Here is a 15,039-nt window from a genome sequence, read left to right as displayed (position 1 = left end):
TGGTTCTGCCAGCGGGCCCGGGGAACCCAGAGCGGGAGGGAGACCATCAAATGGTTCATGTGATCTGCTGTCGCTGGGGCGGGGGGGGGGGGGGGGGGGTGAGAGGTGGGAGGTGATTTTGTTATATTGTACTACATTAATTTATTTGATCCTTTTTTAGTTTTTGTTGTTTTAAATGTGGTTTCATATTCTGCAAGCCTCCTTGAGTCGCCATGGCGGCAATATAAATTCCATAAACAAACGAACGAACAAACTGGAATTCCTGATCGTGGCCTTGTAGGAATATTTCCCACCTTTTCCCCCTGAGCTGACTGGCCTGGATTAATAACATAAAGGTAACTAGGGACGTTTCCCATTACCTTCTCTTCCCCCCGTCTGCTTCCAGTGGAATCATTGCCAAATGATATATGTATGTTTTGGACAATGAAGGAGTCTTTTGACTAATGTGTGTCGTCTGCCATGGATTTATAAGCAAAGAGTGCGCTATGGACCATGGCTGTGAAAAAAAAAAAATCGCAGCATCAACGATTGGATGAAATTGCATTTTTTAGAGTCAGGTTTGATGAAGTTACGTTTAAAGTGACATTTATAAAGTCTAAATTTAAAGCTCTGGCAAAGCAAAATGACAAAGTGAATAAAATTATTGATCACGCTAACGACAGGGTCAACTTTTTAGAAAATAGTGAAACCACTTTTGCGCTTTTCGCTTTAAACTGAAATAAATGAAACTTTAATTTTGGGATTTGATTATTAAAACTTTTATGATGATAGAAAAACTGGGTACTATTGAATTTTAAAGCAAAAAGGTTACTGATTTTTGACATTTTAACTGTATTGAAGAAAACCAGAAGTTATTCAAAATAGAATGTTTTCTTTATTCCTTGCACATTCCCCCATTATCTTTTAATTTTGTTCTCTTGTAGAAATTCAATAAATTGCGTATATGGGGAGGGGGAGAAAGTTCTTATCCCACTCCTGTGATTGAAAGCACAGAACCTCCCCCCCACCCCCAAAACAAAAGGAAAAAAAAGGGGAACCCAGACCTTCATTTTTGTCAATCTTGTTGATCATCCTGCGCAGAGGCTCGATGTATTTCGACAGCTGCTTGAGCTTCTCCAAGTACTGCTGCTCCTCGGACTGGCTGGAGCTGGCCGGGCTCATGACAGAGTTGGGGTTGCCTTGGGGGGGACAAAAAGCAGCATGTTAAAGGGGGGAGGGGGTAGTGGTGGCTTAGCAGAGCTCCCCTCCCCCGCCCGCTTAGCCTCAGGTCTTGAGGATGCAGGAGGCTGACCTCGGCTCTTCAGTCCACCGAGGGCAGGGCAGAGCTTCCCACCTCACAAAGCCAGGTGCGCAAGAAGAGGCATCGGGTAGAACGGCGATGGCAAACCTTTTGGTTGTGGTGTGCCAAAAGCGTGCGTGTGCCAGCACCCACAATGCAATGCGCCCGGCCCCCGCTCTGCTCCCTTGTTCGCACGCCTCTGATTTTCGGCTTGTTTGAGGCCATTTTCACCCTCCCGGAAGTTTGAGCCTCTGCAGCCTCGGGAGGGCGAAAAATGGGCCTTCTGGAAATACCGGAAGTGCCCATTTTCAGCCTCTGGAGCCCGGGGAGGGGAGGCAGTTATCACCCTCTCAGAGGCTTGAGGGAAGCCTCTGGAGGCTGAAAATGGGCCCGTTTTTCAGCCTCCCGAGGCTGCAGAGGCTTCTCTCGAGCCAAGTGGGAGGGCGAAAACGGCCTCAAACGGGGCCGAAAACCAGCTGGGAGGCGCGCGTATGCGCAGTGCGGGTAAGTTTGGCTGGGGCTCACATGCCTGCACAAAGGGCTCTTGCGTGCCACCTGTGGCATGCATGACATAGGTTGGCCATCACGGAGGTAGAAGATGAAACTGAGGTACTAAACAAGAGGAGCCTCCTGCCTCTAGGTCAGGGCTCCCCAACCTTGGCAACTTTAAGCCTGGCGGACTTCAACTCCCAGAATTCCCCAGCCAGCAAGCTGGCTGGGGAATTCTGGGAGTTGAAGTCCGCCAGGCTTAAAGTTGCCAAGGTTGGGGACCGCTGCTCTAGGTGCTGCTTTCCTCTCCCTATCGTGTTAAAATACAGCTTAGCTGTAACTTCAGGCAGCTTACAGGAGCCGGAAACTAACCAAGGAGAGAAGCAACCTAGAAGTCGGGAGAAATTCCCTAACAACGAGAACCATTAATCATGGAATTAATCTCCGGAATGATGTAGGGCCTCCTGCTTGAGTGGAGGGTGGGGTGGGGGTTGGACTAGAAAACCTCCAAGTCCCCTCCAACTCTTCCATTCTGTTATTCAGCTCCCACAGTCACTGGGCCTCCTTCTCTGACCTGGCCAGGTCCCCCCAAAAAACCCACTGCCAAGAAACCTCCTTCTGAAGGAATCCACCATGGAAACCCTTTCGTTTTAGAAGAGGCCGCGAGCGGTGCAGGGCACCTGGTGTGTTGAGCGGCCCCGGAGACGGGACGCTGAAGTTCTGCGGTGTGCGGGCGGCTGCTGGGCTCTGTGAAGGCTGCGGAGACGGACTGGGAAGGAAGCTGCTGGGAGACGGGGCTGGTCCAGAACTGGAAGAGGAGGAAGAAGAGGACGATTCAACGCCCGGAGCAGAGACGGGCCAGCGACTGCTGCTTTCACTCCACCGAGAGATCAGCCCTCACCTGACATTGGAGTTGGGTTGGGAGTTGGGCTGCCCAGACTGAGGAGAAGGCTGTGGCTGAGGCGGGGGAGGCATCGGCTGGGGTGTAGGGGCTTGCTGGACAGGAGACGGAGAAGACATCATGGTGATGCTGCTCTGGCTGACCTGGAAGAGAAAGTCCGTCTATGGCAAGAGAGGCCTCGGCAGAGCAGGCAGGCTTTGGGGCCCACACTCGGGCCCAAGGAGCCCCTCTCCTTCGGGTCTTTGTGGCCCCCTCTCAGCTGAACCCCAACATTACTAGGGGACCGTGAACTATTTCCTCAGTTGCACAAAGCAAGCCCATAAAACAAAGACTGTGAAGACCCTTGTAAGAGTGAGGAAGGGGGCCAATGTATGTCTCCCGTGACCCCACCGCACCCCCCTGACTCCGAGCGGCTCTCGAGAGCAACTAATCCCAGAGAGACTAGGACAAAATGGCCTCCGAAAACGGGCGGCCTTCAGTTAGCTGACTGATATGGGTGCCCGTCACAAACTGCAATTCATCGAGCGCAGAATTAGCTCCCCTTAGCCGGAGGTTCCCAAATCCTATCCACATTTGAAAGGCCGTTTCCTTGGTCCCCGCATAACCCACAATTGAAGAAGATGCCACTCTAGCACCACCGAGCTGCACTTGACTACTAAGGAGGCATCTAAGGACCCTCGGGGACAAGTTCAGTCAGCCAGAGAGAGCCCAATGCCCGCCAGCCCCTAGTTCGACCAGAATGCACAATGGCTGGGCAGAAGACGGCCAGGGCTCAGCTTCCCACAAACTTTATCTAAGCCTGGACTTACAAAACATACCAATCTTAACTCTTTTCTCTCAGGAATGTGACCCACGACTTGAAGGCAGATGGTTCTGAGTGCAAAGTGTGTTCAGATTCAAAGCTTCCTCATTTAGCTGCCTTTACAGAAAACCACTTTCATGACCAAAAGCCAAGGAGCCACCTGAGCGCGTCCGTCCTCCAACCTCACCACGCAACAGCGCCATTAGTCAGGAGCTGCGCTGGGAAGGAAAACTCCCGAGGAGGAGACAAAGGAAGTCACTGGGGGCTGCAGCTTCTCCTCAGCCCAAGATAACAGAAGGGGCTTTTCAGAAATCGCCCTTGGCAGAGACGCCACAGCACAGAGGAGGCACGGAGGGCTGGCCAGGCAGACCAATCGCCAAGGAGAGCCCAGGGGAGGCCCCAGCGCAGGCCAAGAAAGCCAGAGGGATGGAAATGCCATGGAGGTGCCGCTAGTCTCCTCTTGCCACCCCAGGCCACAGGGAGGACATGGCCACCCAACCAGCTGGCGGGAACAGAATGGTCCTTAGACTTATACACCGCTCTCTCTAAGCGGTTTACAGAGTCAGCCTATGGCCCCCAACAACCTGGGTCTTCATTTTACCCACCTGGGAAGGAGGGAAGGCTGAGTCAACCTTGAGCCTGGTAAGGATCAAACTGCCAAATTGCAGGCAGCCGGCAGGCGGCAGAAGGAGCCTGCAATACTGTACTCTAACTACTGCGCCACCGGGGCTCAATTCTTCCAAGAAGACCACTGGCACGATAAAAAGGCAGGAAAAACAGAAAAGCGGGGTGGGGTGAGACACCCCGGGAAAGGGGGGTGCGGCTATTCTGACCCAAAGCGGGGTCAATCGAGGCAGCCACTGGCTAGCAACCCGGAGAAGCCACCCCAAGGGCACTGAGGAAAAACGGGCCCAGAAGCAGCCCAATTATCCTGGCCCTCCCCACCTTTTCACAGGATACCAAGCGTGAAGATAGAGGAGAGGAAGCAAAGCCACCAACCCGGATGCTTTCCCCCACCCCGACACCCCCAGGGATCAAGGCCTTGGACTGCCGTCGGCCAGAATGATTAAAAACTGAGAAAATGACTCTTTTGGCTCTAGGAGCTTGAAGTAAGTTTGATGTGTAAAGTTCTCTTGCGTTTTCCTTCCAACCTGTTGAAGGAACTGTAAAACGGAGCCCAGATCTCGGCAGAAGGGCTCCCTCCGTTCCAGGGTTTAAGAGAAGGCGGATCTGGAGCCGAGGGGCAACGGAAAAGACTCCCTTCGGTCATGTCCCCACCCCCAGGACCGCCGCCCCAAACTGACCACGCCTGCTCTGGAGGACGCCAGCGGCATCAAGTCGTCTCTCTCCTCACCTGCGTTCCCGTGTCGGCTCCCGGACAGCGCCCCCACCCCCAGCAGCTGCTCTGAGTGCAGGCCAAGGGTGGGAGATGACTGACAGCGGCCGATCAGCCCTTGCACAAACCCCCAGCCACAACCCACTCCGCCCCACGAAGTACCTGAGGCATTTGTGGTCCACCCAAAGGCATGGTGCTTGGAGGCGTGGCAGAGACAGCGGTGGTGGGCGGGAACCGTGGTCTTATTGGCATCCCACCTCGGGCCATACTTGCGGTGATCATCTTGGGAGGACAGAGGGACAGACAAAAGTAATCGCAACACGAGAAATGCAGCACATTGGCAGGATAAGAAGCACATGCAGCCTCTGGGGAGCCGGAAGCCAAGCGCACTCGTCCCAGGAAGGCTCCTGGCTAATGCAGCGGGAGGGGGGCAACTGCAGTCCCGTCACAGGAGAGGGCTATACCACTGCCCAGGTGGGATGGGGAGGGTCACATCTAGGGGAAGCCCAGGGGCCACTGGCACTGCGTTTGTCTCCTTCTAGCAAGGGGCACAGGCCTGGGTGGAGACACAGGTGGACCTGTGGCCGGATCGGCACCTGACGAGCATTGAAGTAAGCCAGCTGGGGGTGTCGGCACCAATTGGCCGGCCTCTTTGGGGAACCACCACTAAGCCAAAGACTGCAGCGGCCATAGGCACACGTGTCAGAAGGTCAGTGCTGGCCACAGCCACTGCAGAAGAAAAGCATGCAGGCGCCACAGCCAAAGGGGAAAGAAGCCACAGCTCGGGAGCATCCAATGAGAGCGTCATGCTTAGCTGATGGGCAACAAGGAAGCTCCGTTCCCAGCCTGGGCTGGGGGGAGCCGCTCAGAAGCAGCCCTGGGGAGGAGACACGGACCACATGCACACGGGCTGGCAACATCCACCGCATGCAGGGGAAGGGCAGCCACAACCAGCAGGCAGCGCTGCGCAACACCAGCTTCCAAGCGAAGGCAGGCGGGACGATGGGGGGGGGCAGCAAGACAAGTGGGGGCAGCGGCAGATGGACTCCCTCCAGGCATTCCTCCACATTCTGAGCCACGCGGGAGGCCCAGCCTCCTGCCACACTGCCAAAGGGGAGCCGGTGGGAGCCAGAGGCAGCCCTGACCCGGAGCAGGAGCACCACCACCACCGTCAGCACCACCAGGGGCCCCCGCGGACAGCAGCCGGAGGCTCCAGCAAGGCAGCAACCCTCAGCTTCCAGGGAGGCCAACCTGTCAAACCTGCCCTGAAGCCATCGGGGGCGCATGAGCCAGGAGAGCCGCTGCTCAGGGCCAGGAACAGCAGCCCCAGCTGGGCCCGGGGAAGGGACGGCCTGCCCGCCTCTCTTGCAGAGGCCCAGCAGAACATGCGAGGCTGCCTCCCAACAGGGGAGCTGAGGGACGGAGGCCCCAGGAGAAACGGCCTAATTCTGCCCCCTCCCCCCCAAAAGGGACGGATGACCGGCCAAGCTGACTGAAAGGCCGGGGGAGCGTTTTGTGAAGGGCCACTCCAGCTGTTCTCCAAGGCGGACAGAGGCCTTTCAGGGCTGGTGCTGCCAAGGTGCCCTTCCCTGGCTTCAGCCCCCAGGTGTGCTCAGCTGAACTGCAGGGCCAGTAGCCCATCAGAAGGCATAGCCTCAGGCGACTCTTCTCTGCCCCCCACCCCGCCCCCCCCACCCCAAGATCCCATTGCACAGTCAGAATAACCTCTGGCGAGATGTGGAATTGTCGAAAGGGGCAAAGTTGCAAAGACATGCTCAGCCCAGGGTGCCTCCCTAGAAAAGACACTGGCGCTCAGCAGCCCCCCAGTTGCTTTGGAAGAAGAAAGCGGAAGCCGGCCTGCAGGTGCTCCGGTTCCCCCGGTCTGGCCAGGTGGTTGCTAAAGTGAGAAGCCCCCCAAGTTTTCACCTGAGGCAAAGGTGAAGAAGCCTCCCCTCTCTTTGCCACCTTCAAAGACGCATCCAACGAGCTGCCCCAGAGGGTGGAGGCCATTCTGGAGCCAACTGGGCACACTGGTGTTTTCAGCAGATTTGGGGCTCTCTCCCAAAAGTGGGTCGCTTGGTGCAGCTTTATGTCCCTCCAGCTCCTGCCCTTTTCTCCCCCCCGAGATGTGTCTAAGGGATTGTTGTGGTTCGCCAGTAGCCGGTGCAGACGGCAGAGGTATCGGACAGTGAGGAAGAAAGGGGACCAGTCAGGGAGTCTGGGGGGGGGGGGACTTGGAGGAGGGTCCTGCATCCGATGCAGGGATGGGGCCAGGACCATCTGATATTCTTTTATTTTAACACTTATCCAATCTTTAACCCAGGTCAGAATGGCCGCTCTGTAATATATTTCCCAGTCCAGTAGGCCGAATCCTCCTTTTTTAGCCCCACTACTTCGCCAAATTCCTCTAATTGCTCTATCAATTTTGGTCCCGAATTTTGCGGATCTTCTAAAATAAAAACCAAATCGACAGCGAAGGCTTGTAATTTATATTCTTCTTCCTTTATTTTTAGTCCTTTTATTTCCGGTTCTTTCCTAATTATTCTTGTTAGTCAAAATGAAAATAAATAATAAAGGTGATAATGGACATTCCTGCCTCGTTCCTTTATGTATCTCAAATTTATTTGTTGTATGGTCATTTATCAATATCCTAGCTTGTTGTTTATTATATATTGCTGATACTACATTTAGGAATTTTTGCCCAAAATCCATATACTTAATTTGTTGCAGAATGAAACTCCATTTTACATTGTCAAAGGCCTTTTTAGCGTCCAGGAATAATAATGCTACCTATTCTCCACTACGCTCTTCACAATACTCTATGATGTCTAAAATTGTCCTAATATTATTGCTAAGATGTCTATGTGGAAGGAAGCCATTTTGGTCTGTGTGTATAAATTTATTTAGTATTTTCTTGAATCTTTCGGCTATTACAGTTATGAAAATGTTATAGTCCACATTTAATAGAGATATTGGCCTATAATTTCCTATCTTTGATCATTTTTTTATTTTGGAATAATCGTAATCGTTGCTTCCTTCCACGATTCCGGAATCTTTGCCTTATCCAGGACTTCGTTAAATAATTTAAGTAATCTGTCGCCTAATATTTCTTGTTGAGTTTTGTATAATTCAGCAGGGAGTACATCCGGGTCAGCCGCCTTGTTATTTTTTTGTTTATTTATTGCCCAGGTCACTTCTTCAAGATTTATACTTCTATTCAATAGGATTTTTTCTTCTTCCGATATTCTCGGAAGATTCGCTTTCTTGAAACATTTTATCACTTTTTCTTCCATTACGTGTTCTTCTTTATATAAGTCCTCATAAAATTTCTGGGCTATATTCCTTTTCATTTCTTCTTGATAACGTATTTCTCCCTGTTCGTTTTGTAGCTTAGTGATCCATCTTTTTTCCGCTGTTTTTTCAATTTCCAGGCTAGCCATCTTCCTGGTTTATTGGCGTTCTCAAATACATTTTGTTTTATTCTTTTCAGTTTTGGGGCTAAATCTTCTTTTTCCAGCAAATTTATTTCATGTTTTATTAAGTCCATTCTTGTTTTTATCTCTTTCAATTTTGGTTCTTCTTGTAGTTTCATCTCCAAGTTTTCATATTCCATTTCTAATGCTTTTCGCTGTATCTTCTTTTTCTTGTTTTTATTCGCCATATAATTTATTGCCACTCCTCTCATAACTGCTTTAGCTGTATCCCAGGTGTTTTGTAAGGATGTGTCTTCTTCTTTATTTTCCTCAAAGAAGAGTTTCATTTCCTTTTCCAATTTAATTTTAAATTCTTCCTCCTTTAGGATCGTTCTTTGTAAGGTCCATCTTGGGATCTTGGGTCGGCCTTTCCAGCTAAACCTGATGTAACTATGATCTGCCCACAAGCTCGGTTCAATTTCTATTTTAATTATTTCTGAGATAAGCTTCTTAGGCATCCATACCATATCCAGTATCGACCAGGACTGATATCTGTTTGAGTAAAACGTGAATTGTTTCTTATTTGGATGAGGTTCTCTCCATGTGTCATAAATCTTAGCCTCTTTTGCCAAATCATGATTTTTTTTCGGTAATACCTTTCTTGTTATTTTCTTATTTTTATCTTTATAGTCCTTTGCATTAAAATCACCTAAGATGCAAATCATAATGCATTTCTTTAATATTATTATATAATTTTTGAAAGAAGTATTCTTGTAGGCCATTTGGAGCATAAATCTTTATCAAAAGAATCATTTTATTTTCTAATTCTATCTCTACCATCAATATCCTACCATCTTTATCTTTAAAAATTTATTTAGCCGAAATCCAGTCCTTTATGTATAACACCATCCCTCTTTTCTTTTGCTTATCTAATGACATAAGTGTTTCCTAGTTTTCTATTATCTAGCAAGTATTTTTGTTTCTCTTTTATATGCACCTCTTGCATTGCTATTACATCTGCATTCAATTTTTGTAAATTATGAAATATTTTCTTCTTTTTCACCGGGGAATTTAGGCCATTAATGTTCATCAAAATTACCTCATATTTCTCTCTTTTTTTTCCCCAATTTCTTTGTCTCATATTTCTTGTTGCTCTCGTTTCCCTGGATTCTGCATATTGTCTTTCATATGTTTCTGCCTTTCTTCTTCCATATCTCCTCTCCTTGTTGTCCGGTGAATTTTCTTCCTTATTTTCTACCTCTGCTCCTCTTTCCTCAGCCAAGTCTTTCCTTCCTTCCTCTTCTTCCACCGCTGTCTCTCCTTCAATAGCAAATTGTTGATCATAGAAATCTTCCGCTTTGTCAATTGTGTCTAGTTGATGTCTCTTCTCCTGCCAGTTGAACATAATTCCCTCCTGCATCAACCATCTAAAACTTATGTTATATTTTATTAGCTTCATTGTCAGAAAGTGGTAAGGTCTCCTCAAATTCCCTAACTCTTCTCGGCACCTGTTTAAGAACAGTCATTTGTTTTCCGTTATGTTCTACAGTACCATCTCTCGTTAATGTTTCATCACACATCAACTTCTTAATCAGTCGAACATGAACTTCTGTAGGAAGATTGTGCCTTCTTCCATAGTTTGTCTGTACTCTATACGTCTCATCTATTTCCATCAGAATTTCTTCTTTTTCCATTTTCAATATTTTCGCAATTATCTCACCCATTACATCTGGCAAATCTTCTTCTTTTTCCTCCTTAATATTTTGGAATCTCAGATAGTGAGCTGCTTTTTCTGCTTCCAGTAGAATTACCGTAGATTCCAGCTCTTCATTTGTTTGTATCAGCTTATCCATCAGGTCTTCCACTTTTTTCTCCTCTTTATCCATTTTAGATTCTATTCCCGCTATCTTTTCTTGGTTTTTTCTCATCTCTTGTTGGTACCACTCAAATTTTTCATCTATAATTTGGATTTTTTCTTTTGATTCAGATCTTACTGATCCTATCTCTGTTTTCAGATCTTCATGGTTTTTAGATACCATTTCCTGCAAATTCAGCATTAGTCCTTGTAGATCTTTTATCGAGTTCGATCTCTCCCTTGGTAACATTTGGTCTATAGCTCTCTGTATGGAGGGACTGGCCATTGAGGTCGTTGTCAATGTTTGGGTGAGTATTTTTTTTCCAGCTCCCGGCTTAGGTTTATTTGTATTACTTGTCATACTAAATATCTTTGCTATAATATTTTTTCCACCACCTCTTCCAGTTTTTTTCTTCTCTTTCAAATCCCTCCAGTTCCCTCCAGTTTTTTAATTTCTAACACTAACATGTCACTCTGCAATATTTAATTAATATTTTTCCCCCTTATATCAGTTCTATAACTATATCACTTGTCCAAATATTTATATTAATATTGAAGCCAATCTAAAAATAAATCCAATCTAATACCCAATAATCAGTAGTATGTTAAAATATATCCACAATAATACCAATCAATATATGATAATTAATTTTAACAGATATATTGCTTAGAATAATCCCACTTAGTCAAACCTTGAAGATAACAAATATATATCTAATTAATCTATAGCATAATATACCAATCTATCAAAATATATAATAATAAAAATTTTCTCTTATACTTTAAGTAATCAACCTAGCTATCAGGTATATAATATATGATTTATATTTGTATTTGTATATTTGTATAATTATATCAATTTATATTACCCAATATATGCAGAGATCAGAGTGTATTACATTTACCTATATACTTGCCTATATATGCAATAAATTAATAAATTTCTTAATAAATTAAGAATCAACAAAATGTACCAAAAAGAAAAGAAGAACAAGAGCTTTACTATAAAGGGACAAATAACCAAGTATCCTTTTTCTTGTTAGTTTCACTTCAGTTCAGAAACCAGCAGGTGTCTCTCACGAAGCGCGACAATGTCTCTTTGTCAACTTCAAAATTGCAGCCTCATTTCTTTGTACCCTCCATTTTAATTAGTTCCAAGTTTCTTTTTCCAAAAAAGTTCAGAACAGTTCAAAAAGAAATATAGAGCCAAAATCCAAAAAGAATTCAATTTCACCATGATATTTGATCAAAGTTATCATTTCTCTCTGTTTTTTTAAATCAAGTTCATAAGTTCAAAGTTAACCGGCTGTGTGGCGCAACAGCCATTTTTGGGGTCCTCGGTCTTCCTGGCACAGGCGGCCTGAAAGGGCCGCTGGGACTCTGGCAGCCTGAAGAACGAGATGAGGGGTCCCCAACTGGGACCGTTGTGCGACTGGGTGCAGCTGAACTGAGCTGATCCCTCTGGGGGGAGAGGGGAGGAGAGCAGGTCTGCGGGGTGGGAGAGCGCAGGGCAACGGAGGGAGAGGGTGGAGGCGGCACGAGTGTGGGACGAGCGATCCAGGCCAAAGGCAGAAAAGGCCGGCCTTTGGGCCTCCCTCGAGAGCGTTGGGGGGCTGAGGCCGATGAAGAACGGCTGGCAGAGCTGGGGAGTCTGTGTATCTCTGGCGCAAGGCACCCCGACCTCAGAGAGTCCCGTGAAGGCTCTTCCTTGGAGCAACAGGGACCCATCCACGCCAGAGCCGGGGAGAGGGAGAAACGGGGGTGGGGGGGCCTCAACTGACAGCCAGTCATCTCAAAGTTACAATGGCACTTAGAAGTTCCCACCCTTCCCACCTTGGCCGCATCCCCGTGTCACGTGATCAAAATTTGGGGCTTGGCAACTGGCCTGTATTTACGACCGCTGCTCTGACCCTGGATCATCCTGTGCAGCCTCCCCAGCTGGCTTCCAGGCAAGCAAAGTCCACGAAGGGAGCCAGACTGGCTTAATTAAGAAATGATTCACTTAACAACTGCAGTGATTCGCTTAACAACTGTGGCAAAGAGGAGGGTAAAATGAGGGGCAAATTCATTTCGCGACTGCCTTGCTCAGCAATGGAAGCTTTGGGCTCAATTGCGGTCGTAAGTCAAGGACTACCGGCAGCCCGCAACCCAGACGGGGACCTTGCGTCCCTCTGAAACAGCCCCCCCACCCCCACCCCATTCATCTCTGCTCGAGATCTTTGCTCAGACAAAGAGCAACTGGCCTCCTATTCTTCCTCCCACGTATTTCTCCACCTCAGCAACTTTAAGATGTGTTGACGTCAACTCCCAGAATTCCCTAGCCAGCATTGCTTCAAGTTGCCAAGGCTGAGAAACACTGGATTATGGGTTTTATGCTAAATTTCCCATGGAAGCCAATGAGGTTCTCTTCCCAACACATCCACTCTCCCCGGCTCTTCGCTCTGCATAAGAAAGGTCCAACCCTCCTCAAAGGGCTTGCCTTCACACTTCCAGGGGATTCCTGACAAACACCCCTCCCTTGAAGAGGCTTCCCAGGGCCAGGTGGAAGAGACGGACTTTGCCCGATGCCAGCAAGACTGAACCCGCGTGGCCGTGATGCTGGGAAGGAAAGGGAGCCTCCTCGGAGGATGAGCCTCTCGGGCCAAACTCTGCCTGACAAAATGACTTCTGGAACTGGCTCTCTTGCCAGCCGTGGAGCCACGTCCGCCAGGGGCTTCAAGAGCTCCTCCAGGAACAGCCCCGAGTGAGCCAGGAAGGGAAAGGCTATACAGGGGATCCGTTCCAGGAACCTCTTCCTGCGTCCAGCCAGATCCTTAGTTCTCTTTCCCTGGATCAGGCAGCGTGCCAAAAAAAAAGAGTCTCGCCAGCCCAGCACGACGGGGCCACGATCAGTGCCATGTGCAACAGGGCTCTTTGAATCGAGGCGGCACCTCAAATTCAGGTTACCCAGAACAGAGAAGAAGTGGGTGGAGCCAAAGCTTCTAGGGCAGGAGAAATGGCGCACTCACTCGGCAACAGGGAGCGAGGACCGACCGCCACCAAACCTCTTTCAGAAAAAAAACCAGGAAACCCCCTTAAAGCAGCCTGGGGCCCTTGCCAAGCACAGGGCAACAGTGCCAGCTTCCCCACTGCAGCAGGCAGAAACTGCCCTCCAAAGAAGGGCAGACGGGAACTGAAATGGCTTCCTCCTCCTCCTCCTCCTCCTCTCCCCAGGACTAGGAAAGAGGCCCTACCCAGCCTGCAGCTTCTGGAGGGAGCAACTTACCTGGCTGGACATCTGGGCAGCCTGGACTTGGGAAGCCACCTGTTGCTGCTGCTGCTGCTGCTGCTGCTGCTGTTGTTGTTGCTGCTGCTGCTGTTGTTGTTGTTGTTGTTGCTGCTGCTGCTGCTGTTGTTGTTGTTGTTGTTGCTGCTGCTGCTGCTGCTGCAAAGCTCTGACCTTAAGGAACAGAACCAAGAGTGGATTCTACAGCGCTCAATCTCACGGCTGTCTCACCAACGTGAGGGACTCCCACCTTTCCCACCTGTGCCCAGACCCCCAAAGACGTGGCCCAGTTCCTGGGGAGCCTGGCAGCCCCTTCCAAGGCCCAGCTGAAGGATTTCTTTCAAGCCGGCTACAAATGTGGGGACCCCACAGATTCCCTTACATTCCCCACGGGGAGCCTGGAGGGAGAGCATGCCGTCTCCGTGCGCAGAAATGCCAACGCTGCCAGGAGAAAGCCGAGCAGGGCCTCCTCTGGTCCGCTAGGCTTCAAAACGCTGAGAATTGCCCGAGTTGGTGAGCTGCGCACCCAGAAACTGTTGCCCACAAACACGAATCTGATATTAAAGCGCAGGTGTATCATTTTACACCCCTTACCTTTCAGGGTAAGAAGCATTATACAAAGAGTATAAAGAGAAAAATTAAAAGACAGGAGATGGGGGGAAGAAAGAAAATTCAGCTACATCAGCACTAGTTACTAAATTCCTCAATACCTCTCTATCTTGCACAGCAATCTTTCTTTTGCTATGTGTTACCTCGTAATTTTATTGTTCAAATGTTTCATTTCTCCAACAAAACCACTTTTCTTGGTCTTCATTTTGTTCATTATTTCTCTCTACATGATCAAACTATCACAACATGCTTACTTCATATGCCACTCGCTTTTGTACTCCTCTTATTCTCTTACCATTCACATTCCTCTACTCTCAGCTTTATGTTTCTCCTGATATATGCAATGGTCATTTTCCATTTAATAAAACGGACAGAAGTACAGTCTTATACCTAGCTTTTTAATAGACTTTTTAAATTAAAAAACAGACTACATACTATCTTGTTTTTTACCAGTATTTGTATTTCTTCATTCTCAGAAAACATTTTCTCGTCTATTTTTTGTTTTACACACACAAACACACACACCATGCAACTGTTCGCTCCATCTGACGAACACATTTATTCCATTCTTTGATACATTAATTTTCAGACCTTTTATTCCTTGATATATCATATTATCTATTAAAGATTTGCTTAAAACCAGATTTTAACCAGCAAGCTATACATTTTTGTCTCTCTACACTTCTATCACAAGCATTTCATATACTTTTAATCCATATTGTATTCTTTCAAGTAAGGAGACATCATCTCAGTGCTAAATGTTACCAGACATATCATCTGCCTTTACATAAATTTTATTTTCATCAAATGCCACTCTTAATTACATTCAGAGAAACTCCATAACAATGTAGTTTCACATTCTTGCAAAACTTTCTGAATTCACATCTATTTATTTTATCGTACTTTAACATCTCTCAATATACTACTGTTAAATTACTGAAGTTTGCAGATGATACAACAGTGATTGGTCTCATTCTAGACAACGACGAATCCGCATACAGATGGGAGGTTGAACAACTAGCCTTGTGCAGAACAATCTGGAACTGAAAACACTCAAAACCGTAGAAATGGTGGTAGATTTTAGGAGAAA

At 47.8% G+C, this 15,039-nt stretch overlaps 1 protein-coding gene across 2 annotated transcripts in view; it reads right to left on the bottom strand.

The window, feature by feature from the left end:
• MED15 (mediator complex subunit 15) overlaps positions 1 to 15,039 on the bottom strand; it is a 34,910-nt gene that overhangs the window by 5,518 nt on the left and 14,353 nt on the right. The window contains exons 8-12 of one of the 2 annotated variants that reach the window (XM_087943004.1): positions 13,341 to 13,514; positions 4,970 to 5,089; positions 2,670 to 2,812; positions 2,449 to 2,576; positions 1,044 to 1,178 (exon numbers count right to left, since the gene is read on the bottom strand). In XM_087943004.1, the coding sequence (XP_087799130.1) occupies positions 1,044 to 1,178; positions 2,449 to 2,576; positions 2,670 to 2,812; positions 4,970 to 5,089; positions 13,341 to 13,514 (700 nt within the window). The remainder of the gene's footprint in view (positions 1 to 1,043; positions 1,179 to 2,448; positions 2,577 to 2,669; positions 2,813 to 4,969; positions 5,090 to 13,340; positions 13,515 to 15,039) is intronic. The other variant, XM_087943003.1, reaches the window with a different exon arrangement.

Source organism: Notechis scutatus, chromosome 13 (assembly GCF_049901735.1).
Source record: "Notechis scutatus isolate UNSWTSFEM ecotype Mainland chromosome 13, rNotScu1.2, whole genome shotgun sequence".
NCBI lineage: Eukaryota > Metazoa > Chordata > Lepidosauria > Squamata > Elapidae > Notechis > Notechis scutatus.
The sequence above is the reverse complement of the archived record's forward strand: the minus strand, read 5'-3'. Positions and strand labels throughout refer to the sequence as shown.